This window comes from Stylophora pistillata, chromosome 7 (genome assembly GCF_964205215.1).
Source record: "Stylophora pistillata chromosome 7, jaStyPist1.2, whole genome shotgun sequence".
NCBI classification, from domain to species: domain Eukaryota; kingdom Metazoa; phylum Cnidaria; class Anthozoa; order Scleractinia; family Pocilloporidae; genus Stylophora; species Stylophora pistillata.
The window spans coordinates 10,161,144-10,179,828 of NC_142525.1; the positions used below are offsets into that span (position 1 = coordinate 10,161,144).

At 38.1% G+C, this 18,685-nt stretch overlaps 2 protein-coding genes across 4 annotated transcripts in view; one reads left to right on the plus strand and one right to left on the minus strand.

Moving 5' to 3' along the window:
* LOC148726563 (RYamide receptor-like) overlaps positions 1 to 18,685 on the plus strand; it is a 139,792-nt gene that overhangs the window by 45,377 nt on the left and 75,730 nt on the right. The window lies entirely within an intron of this gene.
* LOC148726566 (uncharacterized) lies at positions 16,201 to 16,779 on the minus strand. Its single transcript, XM_088728585.1, has one exon. The coding sequence runs from the start codon at positions 16,777 to 16,779 to the stop codon at positions 16,201 to 16,203; it is 579 nt and encodes a 192-aa protein (XP_088584711.1).

The window sequence follows — 18,685 nt, forward strand, 5'->3', positions numbered from 1 at the left end:
GAGCTATTTGGGTCTCTAAAATCTATTCAACAAGGAGTTTAAGTATCACTTGTAAGTAATGATCATGTTGATTTGAGGCTAGAAGTTTGACCTCCGGAAAATCAGGAATAGTGGTCTAGGATCGCGATTCAGGAATGGAAGATTGAGGACTCACATTTACTTTTACCATCATTATTAATACCACCTTTATCATTATAATCATTATTTTAAAGTTTTTTTGTCTGAATCCAAAGAAGTTTACACGCTTGTGAAAACTCAGAAGAGACAATATCTTGTACAGATTAGCGGATAAACACCAGCACTGAGTGTTCCAGAAAGTTCTTTCGCAATTTTTTAAAAATTCTATAATAAAGACTGCTTATGATAGCATGCATGCACGGCTTGAGAATGCGACATGAACTGATTTACAGTATGTTGTTGCGAAGCCTTGATGCACCTCTACGTTGCAATGATACTTAGGCACACTGCGGATCTGATAATATAATTGACATCCGATCTGTTGTCGACTGATGAGCAAAGAGGAAAAAGGTTCGCTCTATTTGCGATGTCACACTCATCGACGGAATAGTTCATGAAGAACTCTCGAATTTCATTTTAAACAAAGAACTTGCGGGGCATTTTAGTTTTGATCCTGATCACAGCTAGGGTTAAATTTCCGTACTCAACTTCTTCGCAAAGTTGTTTATTTTGAGAGTGTTACATCAGTAAATGTTTTACTTTGTCTGCCGCAAGAGCACTCGTCCAGTTGAAACATTAACAATGGAAACGCAATGACTTTCTTCTGAAGGACTCCTATCAGTAGATTTTATTGGTCTTATTGAATGCGGTCTTCGAATAATTTCGCAACATGAGTAGGTTTCGAAGGTTCTCAAGTCCGTCAGCCATGAACGGCTGACTTTCACAGCTGATATTTGATAAAATCAGAAAGTTTTTTCTTGTATTCTTATTGTATTGTGAAGGTGTAGTCTGATCGTCCGGGTGAGTGTAGTCCTGAGAAGGACTGCTGTCGGTGGTAGTGACTGACGTTTCGACAACCTGTGCGGAAGTCATCATCAGAGTCAAGTGAATGATTGTTGTAAGTAGAATGTTCTTATTCCAGTTCGTGTGAAATGATCGGTTGGTTTTGCCGTGATTTTATTGGCTGTAAGACTCAAGTGACGTAAGTCGGTCGTGATTGGTCTGTTTCGATCTGTCGGTAAAGTTAGGTCGTCACCCGGTCGATCAGACTACACCTTCACATGTTACCCCCGGGTTCAAACCATTTACTGCATCTTATTGTATTGTTTAAAATGGGTCTGTCCCGCTCAGACTGTGCCGAACAAACTTAAGTAAACAGTTTTTGTTTAATCAATACTAGCGACAGTATAATGTTAGAGCAGGCAATCGTAATTAGTTTAAAGGAGGTTATTCAAACGAAACTGAAAGTAAAATTTTCCATTTCTCAATCTTGACGCTATCTTTGCATATCGCAATGGACAATTGCTATCAAGCAAAAGTTTCCATTTACTCCTGGTTTATTGTAAGATCTTTTAGTATTCGTTATTTACCTGTGTGGTGCTTTTGAGTACTCAACAAATCACACACTGAAGCAGTGTAGTTTAGCTTACATAAATCTTACCCCAATTTACCCTTAACTTGAAGCATACGAGAAAATATTCGATCATTTGGATGGGGAATACAAGAAAGACAATAACAAACTAAATTACGACTGACACAACCAGAGTAAAGCGCGCGCTCTGATTTGTCAACAGCTATTCACTGTACACCATTTGCCTATGGGTGTACGCTGCTGATGTGAGCAAATGTTTCCAAGTGAGTAAATGTTTCATAGGAAACTGTTTACTTAAATAATGGCTGGAGTCTCTTCTGCCGGAAATGTGGAAATGTCCTCGAAACTGCGGAAAAATGAGACAGAAATGCCATCCTTTAAATCATTTGATTTCTCACTTCCTGAGCCACCTGCAAAGAGAACTGCGAGTTCAAGTGAAAGCGAACTTGAATGGCTTGTAAGTTAGCGGCACTCCAAAAAGACAAAAGAAAAACAAATTGGGCTGTGTCCACATTTAAAGGTAATAAGCAGCTATCAAAGATAACCTGGCACTTTTAAATAGGCTTCAATAAAGCTAAAAATAAGACGAAATTAGTTGTTGAAGCCTTTACTAACGAGTTAAATGTTTGTAACCGTGGGACCCCATTTAATGCTGTACGTAACCAATCTCGACGAAACGTTTTAAATTTCCTTTGTTAAAGAGCGTTTACTATGATTAGGGGTTAAAATAAATTGAAAATTCAAAGTCTTTAAAAAAGAGAATTTTGAAAGACCATTTCTTTTTCTGTTAATTTCAGCTTGGTGTACAGAACAAAAAATTCAAACCCTGCTTAAGGAGATGAGCATCGACCAGCTGGATCAAACCCTACGATGGTTTCATGCAGAAGCCAGAACAAAAAAGGGCGAATATTACAGCAAATCTACCTTACTGGGATTCCGTCACTCAATGGAAAGATACCTCAATGCCCTTCCTTTAAACAGAGGCCTAAAACATTTCCACTGATTCAAGATTTTCAAGATCAAACTTGATGCTAGATGCACAAATAAGAAGCCTTTAGCGAAGCGGCAAAGAAAGTGTCACACACAAACCTGCTATCGAATAGGAAGACCTCCAGAAGTTGAAATCCAGCAAATTCTTTTCATTGTCTCAACCACTTTCCCTGCTGAGGAACGTTTGGTTTCATGTTGTCCTTTTTTTTTTTTTTTGCCGAAGGGACCGTGAAGGTCAAAGAAGCTTGATAACTAAGAGCTTCACGCAACAATGAGCCACGATGAAATATCAAAGAATCATCCTGGAGGATTGAACGATGGAGAGAGCCCAGAAAAAGAAGTAAGAATGTATGAAACACAAGATCAAGGTGACGGCTCCAAGGCGCTGAAGCTATACCGGCAGAAAGTCAATCCAAAGTTCTCTGCCTTTTCAAGTACAGTCCGAAGAAAAACACCACAGCCTAAGATGCAGTTTGGTAGGAGGCACGACCGCTTGGAATACACAGCCTCGCTAAAATGATGAAAAATAGTAGAGATGACAAAAAGTAGAGAAGTGGCCGCTAGTTTCGCCAATATAACGGGAATTACATCCCGCACAAGAAAATTGATAAACTACCATGAATTTTAGAGCATCAGGAGTATATTGGCGAAACTAGTCGCCATCTCATGCTGGGTGATTTAGCTGTGAGGAATTACATTCAGTTTTCCACTGAAAAGGATGATCAATATCCCATATTGCGTAATTCCTTGGAAATTGGGATTGTTAAGCTGTGTAACATACATTTGGACAAATTTACTCATGCAAGTGTTTCTAAATCAGGTGCCCTCTAGTTGTGGGCTGCTACTCAGTGATTATTGTGAACAAAGTGACCCGAAAGAGTATCTTTCCCCTATTTCATGTGTCGCTGGTTCCTAGTGTAGTCATGGACTTGGTAGTCTTTGCTGACGTGATAAAACACTGATCACCATATTGATGACAACAATGCAGTTTTATTGCTTGTAGCAATATGTAGCTGTTGTCGTTTCTGGGGTGGTTGGGCGGATTATGCTTCTGTAATTATGCTTCTAATGACCAGGTTGACGCAGTGATATTTACAGGGGTGGTAAGCGGAGGTTGCATTGGTTTGCTTTGATGTTGCACAATAGTTTATATTTTTGTGCTTGGTTTTTGATCAGCTTCTGCCCTGTGACATCGATGAAGAATTCAAACAACAATTTTTTTCAGTTTATTCGTAAACAACAGTCCAGCATTTTACTGATACTCGATGGATTGGATTTGTTGCAAATTTCCAATGTTTGCGGAATTGATTGAAGGAGGGTACTTCCCACGTGACACATAGTTGCAACAGCAAGACACCAAGCTGGAAAAGAGGTGAGAAAATAGTGCGACACACTGCTCGAGATCGAAGGATTCGCAGAGGAACATGTTGACAAATTTGTCAACAAATACTTCAAAGATAGTCCGGGTTTAGCCACAAAGCTCTTGAAACAGATTAGGCGCGATAAAAACCTGAGAGAAATGGCAGCCAATCCTCTAACCACAGCACTTCTTTGTCATTTCTAAAAGGAGTTTGATGGCACACTCCCTGAACACAAGGCTCAGCTGTACTTGGATATGGTTGAATGTGTCTTGAAAAGATATAGAAAAAGGAAAGGACAATCAAAAGCCAATGTTGACCTGACAAACCTTTACAAACCGCAATGATCGAATCGCCCTGGTTTTGTAGCTTTGATTGGCTTTCGTAATGACAAATTGGATAGGGTCTAAAAGTACTTGCGAGTGACCACGAGTGACCACGAGGGACCACGAGTGAGATTAAATGAAAATATCTCAGTTTTGTTACTATGACATCACTACGTAGTCAAATTCACATCATTTCATCAAATACCTATTATAAAGGAGACTATTGATTGGATATTTTCCGCGGCATACGTCCGATAATTGAAAAAAGTCCAAAAAATATATTTAAAAAACCATAACTACAGCAAAACGTATACTTATATAATATTTTATTATATTACCACGGTAACTTCATCCTCGTCGTCTTACATCCCTTCGATCTTCCTTTTTTCCAAGACTTTCCTTTTTGTGGGAAATATCTTTACGCGTCTTGTTTAATAAGTCAGCCATGACCGAACTTGACAAGAAACGCGCAAACCCATTCTAAAGCGCGCGGAAACGCCCAAAATGTCCCCCATGCCGTCTAGCTGCCTCGTTCCCATGGTTATTGTTGTATATTATTTTTAGAATCATACGGAGAGGTTAGGTGCAATAAAAATTTGTCGTGATAAACATATATTCATACGAATTTTTCACGACCCAAGCGATATATAAGCTAAGAAAATAGCCGGACTATTACTTTGACGCTAGGAGTAGTGAGTTTACGACGCAAAGCCCAATGAAGTACCTCTCCAGACACCGCAGTACATTTAAAAGTTGAATGGAATTTTCCAAAGTGAAGGGTTGATCATTGACATCATTGGGTTGTCAAAATAGAGCCAAATGAAATGGTCATGTAATATTTGACTATTCTTAAAATCGTTTTCGTTTTCGACCTATCGTAACTGCAATCTGTAATGTATAGTCTACACTGCAAGTTTTTAAATATTATCGCATCTGTTTTTCAAATCGTCCGCTCTACATTTATACGGCGAATAACTTCAGTTTTCGTGAGTAAGTCATTATTTCATGAACTTAAGTGAAAATGATTTCGTAATGACGTCACAGTAAGAAAACTGAGATATTTTGATTTAATCTCACTCGTGGTCACTTGAGGTCACTCGTGGTCACTCGTGGTCACTCGTGGTCACTCATAGTCACTCGTGGTCACTCGTGGTCACTCGTAAGTACTTTTAGACCCTCTCGACAAAAATTGGGTTTTGATGAGAGTGAATTGGAAACCATGCAAAAGAATTGACTACATTTGAATGGTTTGCAGGATTCTACATTTGTTCTCAGATTCATGGTAAGGAAAGTACACCTGACGGACTAGTCCTCGATGAGATGTATTTTGGAAAACTTAAACAAGCACTTTTTTTTCATTATAATGATAATAATAGTCAGTCAGAACTGGCTTTGATTGCTCATGCTCTGGAGGTAGTTTGCTTTAGCAGAATAGAAGAAATGTAATACATCGATGTTGTTAGACTTTCATCATTAGAGGAATGATATAAACACATAGCAGACAACTTTATTTTACTTTCTGAGACCTTCACACTTTAAATTCCTTTTGTAAAAGTTCTGTCCTAAGAAAATGCTGAATGAATTGAACGCTTATGAAATGATGGACTAGGAATAACTAAGAATTATCTTTGAATAAAGTTTCAGCTTTTGAATACAAATGCATAGCTTCTTGACCAAAAGGGAAAATGTTCCATCCACAAGCAAAGATCTCAAGCATCAATTAACAAACTTGAAAGTCAACTTGACGAAAACATGGGAACTTCTTTTACGAGGAAAGACTTCCAAGACACCTCCTGAACCACTCGAGATCATAGGGAGGAAAGAAAAACTGAAACTATTGGGTGTTACCTTTTAGCAAGTGCCAGTTAATTGGGACACTCATATTGATTATCTACTTAGTAAGGCTAGCAGTAGGTTGTATATTTTGAGAATATGTAGATATTATGGCCACCCTACTGAGAATTTGGACTTACTTTTTCAAAGTTTGATTCTTTCAGTTTTTACATATGCTATTAAGGACTGGGGGTGTGCTTTTTATAGTAAATATTTAAGTAGAATTGATAAGCTCTTTGCCAGGTGTTATAAGCTGGGTTACTGGTTAAAGCAACACAGTATCTTGGATATTCGTTGTAATAGAGATAAGAAATTATGGCAAAGGATCTCTTCCACCAACACTGCGTTGAGCGATCTCTTACCTCCCCAGAGAACACGGCAGTTGAGAACTGGGTCGCATAATTATATTTTGCTTAAGGTTCAGACAAGCCGTTTTAAATCAGTTTTTATTAATAGATGTCTTTTCAATAGTAATTAATACCTTTTCTTTTTCCTTATTCATTCTATTCATGTTAATTGTTGCACGTCTGTTTACACCATAATTCTTAATAAAGACCTTTATTATTATTATTATTATTATTATTATTATTATTATTATCATTATTATAAGACTTAAAGCGAACACGTGGCCCGACCCAGGTGCAATGTTTTCGGAATAAATCATTACTGATACTCTCCAAGGGTAGGGAAGGGTCTACACCACAGTTATAATCAAACTTCTTTGCTGGTCGTCGTTCCTTTGCTAATGGCACGAAATAACGAACCTTCTTGTCTGGTATGAATCGCGTAAAAAGGATTAAAAGTTTAATTTGATTTCAATTATTGCTTGAACAATTATGCGTTACGACTATAACACATTTGTGAATCTATTTCCCAAAAATAGTGTGAGAGCTACAGCATTGCCATGATAAATGACTCCTCGGCATAGCAATCACATCAACTAACGTTGGCGATCCCATCTTCAAATTAAAATTGACTGACATAACATCAGTTTAAACAGTTTGAACAAAATACCATTAAAATCCTTAGCATTCTGTTGGTGTGAGAGCGATTCGTAAGTAAAGGTAATAACATGATTTCGAGCACGAGTAAAGCTTTCAAAGATAAGAAAATTGCACGAGCCCGCAAGACAAATTCGAGTCTGAAAAATTTACAAGTACTTTTTTAAACCAAATCGCATTTGAAATCGTGTATTACTTATTAGTGATTTACATGTAGAAAGCATCATAGAAAATGAAGAGACGAAATGCTAATGGCGCACGTGCTGGAGGATACGTTGTTTCATTGTTTGGATTTTTAATTTTTAACAGCAATAATGTGTTAAGTTTTCCCCCAAGAAAGCCATAATAGTGGGATGGGGTGGGGAGGACAGAAAATTGACTGCTGCTAAAACAACGCTTCTATGCTCCCTCACTTCTCCCACACCCCTCCCCCCTACATCCGCTCCTCACCCTAAAAGAGCCCTAATTCCTCCGTCAATTACCTGGCCACACAGCTTTAAACAGAAAGAATATCGCCCCCCTCCATCACACTTCATTTGTGTTGCTGTCAAAACTAAGTAGTTATACACTGTGTTTGTAAAAGTAGCATATTATGCTTCTAGCATTTATTATTATCTTTTTTTAGACTTAACTCAATATTAAACGTTTTTGTTATTAAATTGTACTACTTTTTCCTAAAATATGATTTTCAGAAAAGAAACACAAAACACGTCGAAAATATATTGCTGCTAGGAAAACGGCTCGCTCCCAACCATTGGCCGGACTGCCAATGTCTTTATTCGAGCTAATAAAAAGGAATTAAATGATACGTAAGAGATCTAAGACGAAAGATTCATAAAAATTGCATAGAAGAGAACTAAAATGGAAATAACGAGAGTCCTGACTTACTCCTGTAGCGTTGTCCAGTCAAACTGTTTTCCGATCAAAAACTGACAAGTGGGTCAGGAAACAGTTCAACAGGTATAAGCAAAGAAAACGTACTTTTCAAAACAGGCTCACCTATGGATCAAAGGTTAATTTCCTGGCTTACACAGCTACGCCTTAAACTGTTAATCACAAGTCAATTATAAATCGAATATCAGTCAACGTGTTAACTTGAACAGGAAGAGCTATTACCATTTAGTCTAGGACGCATGTATACATTGATTATTAATAAGCTTGCATATGATATCCTCTTTATCATGAGTTATAGACTCGCTTGGATGAAAGATGAGTAACTGTTGGACTTAGCACCCGACTAGACGCGGTTAAGTATGAGAGAATGAGCGATGAAAGCGGGTACTGGGACCGACGCAATCTGTACCTGCGGTGTACTCAGTGCTTTAGACAACAAACCACTCAGTATTGTCTCTCTTCCCTCAAGACCTTGCAAAATTGAAGTAGCCTGAACCATGGACTGAACTTGAAAATAATCAATCCTAGAGAGCAATAAGTCATGTCTCTGCCAATGTTCTCTGCTGAAAACCTTAAAATATGCTTATTATGGTAGCAGCGCTACTTTAAAAAACGCAAAAACTATATAAGCTCGGCGAATTTATAAAAAAAATACTGATGCGCGTCAGAGTCAACGTATAGCCATCTTATTCTGTGAGTCATTTAAAGATTTTTAAGATATCAATCCGTTATATATCGGAGAGGGAATGAGGGTATTTTTTTTGGACGGGGGAGTGGGGGCATCGCATTGTTTTCAGACGAACGAAGATTAATCATTCATCGCCAGCAGAGTATACAGTGGGTAATTAACTGCCAATGAGAAGGAAGGGATATCATTATAATATTACAGAACCTTATGGGGGATCAGGTCAATTTTTTCACAATAAAACCAATATCCTTCACCCGCACCGCGCAATAAATAACGAGCGGCCCCTGATAACATGAACTTGATCTTTCTGAGTGTTTTACTCAAGGTTTTAAAGAAAGTATAGGAAGACAGACACATCACTGATAAGTCTAGGCAGAAAAACGCTATCTGGCGCTGGAACGCCAGATATTAGAAAAAGCCTAAGACTCTATTAAAAAAAAACAACAACAAAGGAATATATTAGAATCATAGAAAGTAAAATTACCTTCCTTTGCGAGAAAAAAAAGTCCAAAATAGAGAAATTATGGTAGGCCTCGACGTCAGTGCAAGAGCCCGAAAATTTGCCGTGCAGTTTAAGTAAAGTTGCGTGACCTGTGGCGAGATGGAAGTAACTTTAACGATACGATCAGAGGCGTAGCAAGTCATTTTTGGCTTGTAAGCTTGTTCCATATCTCGTATGTATAGTGCAGCTCGGGAAGGCATATATGTTCCGAGAAGCGATAAATATTCCGAGTAAAGTTTGTAAGCCCGGTCTGACTAGCTTAAAGGGAGCTAAGCACCTGACTATAGTCTGTCTGCAGCTTTAGGAGAAAAAAAAAAAAAAACAAAGGTTGCTTATTGGTTATGTGCACCTAGAAGGGGTCCTATTATAATTTTTTAAACACGATGTTTATTCCTGAGGCCGAAAAAAACCCATCGCAAAGTTAGTTTGTCATTGCGTGACTGTTACTCGGACGTTTTACGTGTCTAACCATTTTTTGATGTAAAATTACTAAATGAATTGCATTTGGACCAACTGTTTTACTTCCAGCAGTCGTTTGTGGTCTAGATTACGAGCAGGAAAATGCTTTAGCGAAGATCGGAAAACATTAAACCTTATCAGTTAAGGCGGAAGTTGCTACTTTCGTTCGCGAGAGGAAACTGAAAGTGAAACCTTTTCCGCACAGTTTCTTACAGAATGAATTGCTTTCTCTAATTTGTAAATGTTTTTCGGGTACTCGAGTCAGGCATTATTTGTCGATGAAATTTTTTCATCAAGATTATTGCGCCATCCATTTCAATTCGATAAACCACGTAACATTAGATCACAAGTAATTTTTGGGACAAATTAGAGCAGCCTCATTGTATGACAGGGGAGGTGCGGTGGCCTCATGGTTGGTCCGCTGGACTCCAGATCGAGTAGTCCGGGTTCGAGCCCCAGCCGGGGACATTGTGTTATGTTTTTAGGCAAGACACTTTACTCTCACACTGCCTCTCTTCACCCAGGTGTTTAAATGGGTACCGGCAGATTTAATACTGGGGGGTAACCCTACGATGGACTTAAGCATCCCATCCAGGGGGGAGTAGAAATACTCTTAGTCGCTTAATGCCACAAAAGCCGGAGTTAAGCGCCGGCCTGATGGGCCACTTGGCTCGTAAACAGACTTTACCTAGCATATGACAAGATTATGAATTAACTAAAATTCCACAAAATGTGATTCTTCTTTGATTCACAGAGCTAATAAATTCTAATAATTACAAAACACAGTAACTTTTACTTTGTTAGCAGTAGGAGTACCAACTAGCAGCCACACTGATCAGTGTGCTGATGTTAAATTATGCACTGATCAATTTGAAGCTTCGATGTCCCTTCCTCCGGGAAACCCACATACATTTGATTTTAGTCAGTTCCCGGGGCTTCGGCTGGATGGGATGGGGAATTTGAACCAAAAGTGTCAGGTCTTTCTAGGGAGGTACATGTGTTTCATCTAGTAATATGGAGGTGTCTAAAAGGTAAAGAGTTCATGACTTTACCTTTCACTCTTAAGAGTGACAAGCATCTAAATTCTCCCAGCAGTGTCACTGCAGAATCAAACATTCAGGTCATAAGAATAAAAGAAATGATCACAAACTCAAGCTCTTGATTTTCTAGACAAGCTCTCCATGTAAGTACTGACAGCAATGTACAGAAAACAGTTTGGATAACTAGCTTACTGGTGTTTTAAGGGTTTAAATTCAAAGGGTTAAGTTGTCTACAAGGACTTGGTTTAGCTTGAATAGTTAACTTGAATCAGATGCTGGTCAATGAGAAGAAAATCATAGTCTGCAGTGATCTCTTCTTATACAAATACCTGCGCAGCAAATTTGGGACTTACATAGGACACTTGAACACAATTTTGGCCCTGGGGGGGGGGGGGGGGAGGGATTTGGACAAACTAATTACCTTCCAAAGGTTAAGTGCTGAGGGGGTTTACTCTAAGGAGGTGACTGTTGAGCCATTAAATTGATTAACACATCCCTCGTACTATTGTAGTGAGCTTAATTGGTAGTATGTGCACTAGTATAATACAAGACTGTCTCTCTTCCTATACACAAAGCACATATTTGCCCAAGGTTCCCAAAAACTATCAATTTTTTCATTTTCTATTTGACAGCTAGATGACATATTTACATCTTAGACCTCCTTAGTTCAAACTTAAACCTGCTGCATTGTAAACTTAGCAGACACATGCAGTATCCATGAATTGAAATATCTGAGGGTCTCAATTACCATTAATAGAATTAATTATCTTTCAGCTTTCAGCATAAACCAGCCTTACTCAGTTGAATGTTTATGTTTCTGAGGTTGTCCTTTTTTCACTTCATTACAATTGCCCATACTAGCATCTTAAATGTAAGTTGTTTGACTGCCTTTATCTCTCGCATTTGATTAGTATGATATTGTTGATTTTATTTTTCAGAAATAATGAGATGCTCATCATTCCTGATCCACATGTGATTTCCTGAAGGCATGAATTTTAAACAGGGTAGGTATAGATATTCTAGCTCTTTCTTTAAATCTCTTTTTTGTAACACTTTTTCCTCTCTAAATCTGATTAATACATATATATATTTTAAAGATATCTTATTATGTCATATAACTTTCATGGGACTACTAAGTGTTTATGCATTATTATAATTTCATTTAACTCTGAATACTGGAACATACTTGGTGAAAATTCTAAAAGAAATGTACGGCAGGCACATTGCATCAATCTTTACTCTAGTTCAATCTTGTTAATTAACACCAGCCAGGTGTATATTATTTGCCTATGCTTATGGTGTGGTCATCTTTCAATTACTGTGTTGCACCATGTTTCATTACATTAAAATTTGCAGCTGTCATCTAATTTTTATGAAGTTGCTTTGGTCATTCCAGGGGTAAATGACCAATAAATGCGGCAACTGCCTCATTCTCATGCAAGTTTTGCTATTTCGTCAGCTGATGTGAATCTTGGGAATTTTCATTATAAGCTCCAATGATATTGTCTTTAATTATAATACTTATAACCTTACAGCACCATTAAATTCCTTTATTTGTGGGTCATTTCTTTCATATTTGATGGATATTTGTTCTGCTACTTCCGTATTTAGACCTTTTGGGATTATCCATGATTCAAGGGTCATTTTCTTAAATGTCTTATACAAGGTAGGAGGATCGACTTAAACTGCTTTTTTTGTCTCCTCTTTTAAACTTCCCTTTATAATTGTGTCAATTTTTATAATTTGGTTTTTTTTTAAGATTACTTTTGTTGTCTTTTGATACGTTTTAAATTCTGCATCATGCTCTTGTTAATGTCATAACTCATGGTAGTATTATATTGTTTAAGTAATGTTGTGATCTTTGGTTATATCAGCTACACAGTGGTGATTTTAATGCTTACACTTGATCTTGTAATTCTGAATCTTTTTTAGTTAGTTTTGTTTTTAGCTAGGTAAATTTTTTAAACTAGTTTACTTTGTTAATCAACTGTCCAAAAAGGGATTCAATTTATGGGGTGTGGTAAAAAATAGGGAAATGGTTTTTTGGGGGTTCTTGAAAAAGTACAAAAAATCCCCTCTGCAGTTTTCCTGGCATTTCTCTCTTGAATTCTCCTTTTGCACCCCCTTGACCGCCTTTCCTATTCCACCCTCCCCTATCATGGCAACATTTTCAGACTAACCCCCTACATATCGCCCACATATAGTTTATAATTCTACGTTAGTTAATTAAATTGAATTAAGTTAAGTTTTTTACCAAGGATTATTTGACCATCCAACCACCAGATTTATCGCCCATTATCCCAACCATTTGACCACCAATGATTCAGTGGTCAATCTTTGTCATATGTTTTTTTGCTCCCGGGCCCAACTTGGCCAAAATGTTAATTGATGCAAAACTGGAGCATGCCCAGTTGGGTCCAAATTGGATTTAGCATCTAAAGCATGGCTTTGTGTGTTGATGAAGAACAATTATATAGAAAACTGGAATAACTTAAGCGATCAAAACCAGAAAAAAATAAATTTACTGTTAGTATTTATTGATGATGAGCTTTATAAGAATGCCAAGATATGGCTTCTAAATTCAAAGAAAAATCGTGAAGAATGTGGCTTATGAAAGCTGGGAGTTTAAGCAATCAAGCAAAAGGAGTGGAAATTAATGAAGATTGTAATTCCCAGACAAGACCTACATTAAATCTTTAAACTGATGTGCACTCCGGCTCATGCATGCAAATGGCTCCCCAAAGAAGAAATAAGACAGAAGATTACCTAGAGAAAACTAATATGCTAAAATGTCACAGCATGTGCACAGTTGTTTGTTGGACTATGTCACCTACAGAAAGTCCGCATGACACATCAAACAAAGAAATTGATGAAAAATCCTACTCTGGCTAGTTGACAAAACATCACCATTGCATCCTAATGTACTGCTTGGCAAAGCAATTTCAGTTGAAAGAAAAAATTAAGTGAAGACTTCACCCAAGTTTAGAAAAAACTCAATACTAATTCTAGTTAGACTAGTGAAATACTCCAAACGTAACATGCAGTTTGACACTACAAAAGATGTAACATTCACAAAAGCGTGCAAAATGGTGGACAATCAACACTCGTATTAAACATTATCAAATAATTTTCCAATTTAACGCGTGTTACAGAAGGACTGATTTTGGTCAAAGAATCATCATTTTTTCCCTGAAGTGATGTATTACAAACAATGTATTTGGCATATAAAGTCACCCTAACGCTAATGCTAACCCCAACTTTAACTCAAACCCTAACCCTTAACTGAACCTTAAAAATACTTAATTCAAAGAATTACCTGTTTAAAACAAGAAACAATTACTAAGTGATAAAAAAAACTCACTTAGAAAGTACAAACTAGATAAAAAATAAAATCACCTGGCCAGGAAAAACTAACTAGTGAGATAAATACTCATTGGAAACAAAAATTAACTGCAACAGTACAGGTTTGTGGAGTGCCTTCAACAGTATATTGACTCAATGGATGTTTTGACCAATTTGTGATTGATGCACTTGGACATTAAAAACCCCAGAGGTTCAAGTCTGAGTCGCATCTCTTTGGTCACTGGTTAAGAAATTTAGACCAAGTTATAATGAGTTTCCCCTATTTAAATAGGAAGAATATATGTATCACTAAATAGATTAAGGATGCTGAGCATGACCATGCTTATCTTTTCAAATGAGCTGTCCATTGTGAATGTGGTGAAGTTGATCCTTAAACTAGTCTTTCAAAGTACCCTCTAGCAATTACATGTACTAATTGTTATCATGGTGATTTTGTGCAAATATTGGTTGTGGTATTGGTATAGTTTTCCAGGGTTAATTGTTCATTAAACTGCAAGTGCTGGAGATCAACCTGTAAAATTTGTGCTTGTTTTTTTACCTGCACTAATAAATCTCTACCAAAATGATGCTATTGTGATGCTCATTATACTTGTATAGTTGTTGTCCTTGAAAGTGGTGGTGCATATTATGTTGATTTGTTTCGCGAGAAGGAAATCAGTTGGCGAGAAGTTTAACATAAAAGATAATTTAATGGGAGACGATCGCTAATACATACATAGAGCATATGGAATAAATTAAAGCTCGCACATAGTCATGGTCAGTCGTGCATGCAATGTGGGCATACTCGCTAATACATCAATATATTATGCTTCGGAAACTATGCAGTTAATGACTTCATGGTTGTTGTAGTCATTGTTGGGTGTGGCTAATATCAATTTCATGTGGGTTTATATTGGTTTTTGTATGTAAATACTGGTCATGTTACATGTACAATGCCTTTAAGGTTTATTGGTTGAAGTATGGAGGTTATATCAGAGCTGGCAAAGATTCTAGCAATCCGATCAGTGATGGCGGTGCTACATCTATTGCTGAGGCATTCAAAGTCAACAAGACTCTGACCAATTTGGATTTGTCTGTCAATCGGATTAGTGATGCCGGTGCTACATCTATTGCTGAGGCAATCAAAGTCAATCAAAGTCAAGAAGACTCTGACCAATTTGTGTTTGCCTGGCAATCAGATTAGTGATGCCGGTGCTACATCTATTGCTGAGGCAATCAAAGTCAGCAGGACTCTGACCAATTTGTATTGGTCTGACAATCGGATTAGTGATGCCGGTGCTACATCTATTGCTGAGGCAGTCAAAGTCAACAAGACTCTGACCAATTTAAATTTGTCTCTCAATCGGATTACTGATACCAGTGCTACATCTATTGCTGAGGCAATCAAAATCAACAAAACTCTGACCCATTTGAATTTGTATGGAGGTTATATTAGTGATGCTGGTGCTAGATCTATTGCCTAGGCAATCAAAGTTAACAAGGCTTTGACCAATTTGAGTTTGTGTCACAATAATTTTAGTGATGCCAGTGCTGCATCTATTGCCGAGGCAATCGAATTCAACAAGACTCTGACCAATTTAAATTTGTCTTTCAATCGCATTTCTGATACTAGTGCTACATCTATTGCTGAGGTAATCAAAGTCAACACGACTCTTACAAATTTAGACTTTTTTGCGATGCCATTAGTGATGCCGGTGCTACTTCCTTTGCTAAGGCAATCAAAGTCGACAACACTGACTAATTTGAATTTGTCTGAGAATTGAAATAGTGATGCTGTTGCTACATCTGTTGCTGAGATGATCAAAGTCAACAAGACTGCGTCTAATTTGAATTTATCTGGTTCACAATGATTTAAGTTAAAGCAGATAATTCGGATTTGCGTAACATTGGTATTAGTGATACTGGTTCTACATCTATTGCTAATGAGTAGTAGGGGAAGGGCGGGTTCTGGCGCATTTTCGTTAAATTAACGTGAATTCTCGTTAATTTAGTACTCGCTGGGTTTTTGTCGATAATTTAGCGTACCTTCACGTTAACATATCATATCGAAGTTCAATGTGGGTGTGTGGTTTGGTTGTGATTCACTCTCATTAAATTAATGTCGCGTTTACGTTAATTTTCATGTGTGGTTCTGGCTCATTTTTGTTTTGGTTCTGGCTTGTTTTCATTAAATTACCGTACATTCACGATAAATTTATCATTCAGACCGGTAATGTCCTATTGCATATGTGTTTATTTTGTCTGGTAAAATGATTCTCTTATCATCGTCTGCGGATAGGGCGACTTTGTTGATCTCTTCCATGAACATCTCGTGCTTTCGACTCCGAAGCGTGTTCATCTTCCGAAGCTGAGGCCCTCCTCCAAATAGACATCTCTTATAGTCATCGAAGTTGATTGTACGTTTAACGACACCTGTTTTCACTCCCTTGCATTTTTTCTCTTCTTTCCCATCAAACATCTTGTAGCTGTAAAGCTTCGCACGAAGGCCGACAAACTCCTCAATGATCTTTCCCCCAGCCTCATCTTTCATCATCCCAACAACTTTCTTGTTCACACCGGTTGGTATCCCGGAAGGGTGATCTTTCGGTATGTTACTCGTGTCAAACAAACACTCTACGTCAGAAGAAATATCTTTGTAGAAATCTTCGGTTTGAATCTCATAGCAGAGAGAATCTGTATCCGTGAAGAGAAGCTTTGCTCTGTCTTCGTACTTAGGTTTGATGAAATTGTAGTGAAAGTCATACATGAGTGTTTTACTGAGATCGAGGATGCTCATCCCGAGATATAGCGGTTTATTGAAGTAAATTTGCGTCTTTCTCATCTCAATCGCACAGAGATCTTCTGAGAAGATGGTGCAATGTTTGAAGTTAACCTTATTCGCTAGCTTTCCTGCTTTCTCTTGTGAATTGACAAGTCGAACATCTACCCGTTTTCGAATGTTCTCCATCGTTTTTCCAAAGCATGAATTGTTCATCAATTTGTGGAAATCCTTTTCAAAGTCGTTGTCAGCCTTTGCTCTCAATTCTGTATTCAAATCGATATATTCTCTCATCCAAGGACTCTCATCGAACCTGATGATGCGATGAATCTTACCAATCTCAATTCCAAGAGATTTGTAAAGTTTCAGAGTCTCGTGGTGAACTATGTACTTTTTCTTTTCGTTTAATGTACAGACAAGCTTCGGTACTTTTTCAACCAATAAATTTTCTGGAGCAAGAGGGTAATCGTTGAAGTAATCGTGAAGCTCTTCATTGATTCTGGGCAAATCAACCTCGAGAATGCAGGGGTAATCTTCCCAATCTTTGTAGTCTTTCTTATCTCCCCATTTGAAGCCGCCTGTAGGCAGCGGCATCCGCATGGCGGCTTCGTAGAGGTTATTCATGTCCAGATATTCGATGAACTTTGAAGGTTGGGTGGGGTCAAACTTCTCACCCATGTATTTGTTGTTTGCCATTGCATGCCTCGTACAGATCATCGAGATTCCACCACGAATACCTTTCTCAAACATGTGCAACATACCTGGGTCACTCAGTAATTCGAGCTCCACCCCAGTCTTCTTGAGACAAGCGTCCCAAGATAAGCCAGGCGCTGTGTAGTACCAACAGGGGTCGAGATCATAGTTTGAGATATCAAACTATGATCTCAGTGGTACTGAGATATCAGTACCACTGAGTACAGAGAAGAAAGCGCTGCGTGGTGGAAGCTCAGTCTCATCAAGCTTCTCGATGGAGCTCATCCATTCATAAGGATAAACACCTTTTCTCTTTACCAGATCAAGCTTCTTCTCTCCACGGAAATATCTTCTTGTATTCTCAAAAGAGTCACTCTTTTTGCTGAGGTTCCCCACAAGCTTGTCAAAAGAAGAAGCCATGAATTTGAAGCTATCAATAAATCGCAATTGTCTCTTCACAACAACATTCTTTTTTTTCTCTTCGTCGAAAAACTTGTCCACAACAACATCCTCCGAGAAGCTTATGTATTTTTCTTCGTTGTTCGGGATGCAATTAATCTCACCTTCTGAAACACCTAGATTTCTGACGAAGAGATGCGCGTCGTAGTTTGCCAAGTTGTGGAAGACCACGGGTGTAAATTTTGGGCGCTGAAATCTAAGATTGCAGCTGTTATGCGCAGCCCCACGAAATTTTCCGGTGTAATGGTCATGATCTCTATGACGCTCATCTTCCATATTGAAATCTTCTCCACATATCCAACAACACGTTGCATTTTCAAAGATTTCAGCATCGCTGTCTGTGAAGATCATCTCTTTTGGAGGGTGGTCTTTGTATATTGCCTTAACCTCTTCTTCAAGCATCTCAACGAATATCTGCGCAACATCCTCATCCTCAGACTTTGCTGTATACTCAAACAGTTTTGAGTGGTTATCATCAAATGAACACTTGACATAGTAACAGAAAGACACAGGGATGTGTTGTTGCTTTTTTTCGGTGTAGCAGTCATCAGGATTGGGTTGACAGGTGTGTAAGGGTTTAATGATCGATTCAAAGTCTGCATAGATAACAAAGGGCATGTCCATCTTCTTGTGGTGATTCTTAAAATAGAGGAAACTTTCCTTATCAGGCATCTTCTCTCGTACAGCATCATGATCCCGGCAAAGCTCGTCGTGAGTGTCAAGAAGCTTCTGTGACCCGAAATAATTCAGACATCTCCGGCATAAGAACTTT

What these genes read in the sequence shown, in the direction of transcription:
- LOC148726566 (XM_088728585.1), bottom strand. Translation starts at nt 16,779, where the DNA reads ATGAGCATCCTCGATCTCAGTAAAACACTCATGTATGACTTTCACTAC.